The 4,168-nt window shown below is 47.9% G+C and overlaps 1 protein-coding gene across 1 annotated transcript in view; it reads left to right on the top strand.

Moving 5' to 3' along the window:
* Positions 1 to 14: 14 nt before the first annotated feature.
* The window catches only part of TOR1B (torsin family 1 member B), a gene marked incomplete at its 5' end in the record, with an annotated part of 5,646 nt that continues 1,492 nt past the window's right edge, over positions 15 to 4,168 (top strand). The window contains 5 exons of the mRNA XM_025204988.1: positions 15 to 213; positions 599 to 864; positions 1,864 to 2,039; positions 2,639 to 2,766; positions 3,500 to 3,935. Of these exons, the coding sequence (XP_025060773.1) occupies positions 15 to 213; positions 599 to 864; positions 1,864 to 2,039; positions 2,639 to 2,766; positions 3,500 to 3,741 (1,011 nt within the window). The remainder of the gene's footprint in view (positions 214 to 598; positions 865 to 1,863; positions 2,040 to 2,638; positions 2,767 to 3,499; positions 3,936 to 4,168) is intronic.

Genomic DNA, 4,168 nt, shown 5'->3' on the forward strand with positions numbered 1-4,168 from the left:
CGCGGCCGGTCGGGGGGGGGGCAGGCTGGCCGCGGCGGCGGGAGCTGCTGGTGCTGTTGCTGGTGCTGCGGGGCGCGGCCGCGCTGGAGCCTGTCAGCCTGGGCATCGCCATCGGGGCTGCCTCAGCGCTCACGGGCTACCTCTCCTACCCCCGCTTCTACTGCGGCTTCGTGGAGTGCTGCCCCCGCGACGGGGACCGGCCCAACGCCACCGGTACCGGGGCCGGGCAGCCCGGGGGTGGGGGCGCTGCTTGGGACCTTCCGAGGGGAGAAGGCAGGTGGTGAGAGCAGAGGGCGGGAGGTTGACTGGGGGGGGTCCTGTTCCCAGTTGGCAGCTGCTGTTTGGAAAGCACCGAGCTCCTGGCCTCAGGCTCCCCGTCTCTAAAATGGGGAGAAGGGCTCGCTTCACCAGCTGGGTCGGTGTTCATAAAGAGCCTCCTGGATGTAAGTGTGAAGGTATTGCTATGACCGGGATCTTTCTTGGAGCCGTTCCCAAGCCCCCTGCAACGTTTCCTCGTGCGTTAAAGATACAAGGCGGAGAGACGAGGACTGACGCTCCGTTCGCAAACCGTTTTCTGACGTCCTTGTTCTCCTCTCAGCCCTGAAGGAGGTTCTGGATACGAAACTCTTCGGCCAACACCTTGCCAAAGAAGTGATCCTGAAGGCAGTGGTCGGGTTCAAGAACAACGCCAATCCCAAGAAGCCGCTTGCTCTCTCCCTGCACGGCTGGGCAGGCACGGGGAAGAACTACGTCAGCCAGATTATTGCCGAGAACATCCACAAACAAGGACTGAAGAGCAAGTTTGTGCATCTCTTTGTATCCACGCTACACTTCCCGCATGACCGGAACGTTACGCAGTATAAGGTAAAAGCAAATTCCCCTTGGTCGTGGCAGTAAAATTAAAACTTTGGACCATGGGATTACTCGGGTGTCTCAAGAAGTGAAATAACGCACTCTTGCCAGTAGCCAGTGTCTCTGGGCAACATTAAACATTCAGGCTGGTGGAGGTAGAGCAGGGGTGGGCAAAATGCGGCCTGGGGGCTGGATGCGGCCCCCCAGGCCGTTCTATCCAGCCCACGGGGCCCCTAAAAAATTTAGAAAATTAATATTTATCTGTCCTGGGCTGCCTGTCATGTACCCCTCAATGGCTTGCCAAAACTCAGTAGCGGCCCTCCGCCCAAAATAATTGCCCGCCCCTGAGGTAGAGGCTAAACGTGTCGCCTCTTGTGTTCCTAGAGCTGAATGAAAACCAAAAGGCACTGCGTTAAGTTCCAAGAAAAGGAAGTGAAAGGGACACTTTGTTAATGACCTGTAATAAGAGCTGAAATTACTTCCTCCTACTATTTGTCTCCTGCCTTCACTCTGCTGCCCCACCTCCATTTTTATAGTATTTGGTGTTATGAAATAAATTACCCTAGTTAATGCTAAACAAGCCAAAGGCCAGGGGTGGTCATGTTCAGATTTATAAAATAATTCTCTTCCCAGCAAGTTTTCATGAGAACAATCACAGATTTCAGGCCCATCAACTTTAACAATTAAAAATGTAACTTCCCACAGACTGGTTCTCTTTTTCTTTTAAACAAGAAGAAATATTTTCTCGTCCCATGCTTGGGTTCTTCTCCCAACCTTTCCATTGGAGTGCTGATATTCAAGGTTTGACCATTTAACAGAAAGAAAATGCTGTATGGTGAACATCATCAAATAATAGGGGTGAGATTCACATTCTGGCTTCTGGATACTTGCTAAATATAGCTCAGGTGATGCTTCCTTCCTTACTGATCTTCGTGTATGCACATGTGTAACTTGTATACCCTCCAACCGCAAGACCTGATTTTTCCGCTGTACCCTTCTTTTGTGCTCCAGGACCAATTACATAAGTGGATTCGAGGCAATGTGAGTGCCTGTGCCAGCTCTGTTTTCATATTTGATGAAATGGATAAATTGCACCCTGGCCTCATTGATGCCATCAAGCCTTTCTTAGACTACTATGACCAGATTGATGGCGTGTCTTACCGGAAGGCCATCTTCATCTTCCTTAGGTTTGTAGCCCTTTTTCAGTAACTCTAAGGTACTGCAGCAAACCCATGCTCTCCTGTGAACTTTGCTGTCATGCTGAGGTGTGTCTTGGTCAGTCAGAATTACCAGCTGAGAGAGAGACAGCGCCCAGGTTTTCCTGGTCCAAGAGCCCAAATCCTTCCTCCTAAACTACAAAAGCATGTCCATAAGTTGTTTGTATCAGGCCCTGCAGTTCACAGCACTTACTACCTTAAAGTGAGCCATGGTGGTAGTCCAGTGACAACAGACACCCTGTTATATGGAGGATCAGAACTCAGATCCTGAGTTCAGTCCCTTATTTCCTATGCTGGGAGTGTTGTATTGGTATTGAGCTTTACTACCAGAGAGTGAAGAGACCGTTTCACAACCCTTGGATGGTTCAAGATGATTTTGTTACGACTTGGGTGCAACCAGCCTAAGTTGAAAGAATGGGAAGTCCCTAAAAGCTTCTGCATTGGTTGAAGGCTTTTTGTTGTGACGATGTGGAAATTCTTATGCAGATAAAGGTAATTCTGCTAGAGAGGGAATGTTGGTTTCCTCCAGGCTTGATCTGTTGTAAACTGTTTGTTCCTTTTATGAACAGCAATGCAGGTGGTGACCTCATTACCAAGGTGGCTTTAGACTTCTGGAGAAACGGAAAAGACAGGGAGCAGATACTCCTGAAAGACCTGGAACAAATATTGTCTCTGGGAGTCTTCAATAATAAGAATAGTGAGTTACTTTCCCTTGAAGGGTATGGTTTTTGCCTTTGTAAATGTAGGCAGTCATTGTTCCACATGAGGTTTTTAATGTCTGCTGCTCCAGCTTGCCTCTAAAGGTTGCTGGATCCCGTGATACAAGCGCTCTCATCTGGCTCCGACTCAGGGAGCGGGCTTTGCCCAGCACCTGATTCCTGCACATGCTTACTGTTTAGCATTTCCCAGGGTCAGGCCCTTACAAAGCGAAGTGGCTGTTTCTTCCCTAGACACAAGCTTTAAGTTTCTGGGCCCTGGGAAACATTCACAATCCATTCACCTTTTTAGACTGATCTCTTTATAACCTGGCCTAGGTTCCAAGCAGAAAGCATGTAGTCGGTTCCTGCCATTGCCTTAGTTGCCCACCTAACCACTTAATAGTTCAGTAAAATTGAAGATGTCCAGCTGGGCTAGAAAGTACTGCAAGTCAGGCTTGAAGTGCACTGGCAGACTGCCCAAGATTCAAACTGTTCCTGCTCTATCCTTGGTACTAGCTAGCACCATTATAGAGGACAGGTTTGAATCAATGTGCCTAGTGGTATAGACAGATATGTAAGCTCAGTGTGTCTGGAAGCAGTAGGGGGATGTGGTCCATGAACTGGATTCACATTTCAATTCCTTAAACTCTTCCTGCCCAGAAAACAGTGACAGAGACATTGCTGTATAGGGCACAAAGGAGCTTCACTTCTCCCCTGCCTGCTGTTTCCTAGGTGGCTTGTGGCACAGCAGCCTGATCGACAAAAATCTCATTGATTACTTTGTCCCGTTCCTGCCTTTGGAGTACAAACATGTGAAGATGTGCATCAGGGCAGAAATCCAGTCCCGCGGCAACGGAATTGATGAGGAAGTTGTTAAGAAAGTGGCTGATGAGATGACCTTCTTCCCGAAAGGAGAGAAAATCTACTCCGATAAAGGCTGTAAGACAGTGCAGGCCAAACTGGATTTTTACTGAAACATCAAACAAAGGGGACCAATGAACTTGATGCCCCTTTGCCTCTCCAAAGCACTTTTTAGAGGTTTTTTGCAATTTTGTGTTTTTGCACTAAACACTTTTTAATAATTGGAGGCATGTGGGAGGACTTCTAGATGATAACCATGCAGATCTCTTTTTATTTAAAGATGCAGTGCTCCTGCCTACACTGACAGGTATTTGGGAGTTGCCTTTCTGATATGCTCAAAGATTTCTAGAGACTAGCATACGTTGTTGCATCTGACCTTCCCTGCATTATATTTCAAGAGATGAAATTCTTACCTCCTCATCTCTTCCCCCAACTCTCTCTAATGTAGAATGAAGTCCTTCCAGGTACCTTATAATCTTTGCCTAGTCTGTGAAGTGGTTGGTTCCTAGTGAAATCAAAAAAAACAATTTAGCCCTAACT

Source organism: Alligator sinensis, unplaced genomic scaffold (genome assembly GCF_000455745.1).
Source record: "Alligator sinensis unplaced genomic scaffold, ASM45574v1 scaffold388_2, whole genome shotgun sequence".
In the NCBI taxonomy this organism is placed as follows: Eukaryota; Metazoa; Chordata; order Crocodylia; family Alligatoridae; genus Alligator; species Alligator sinensis.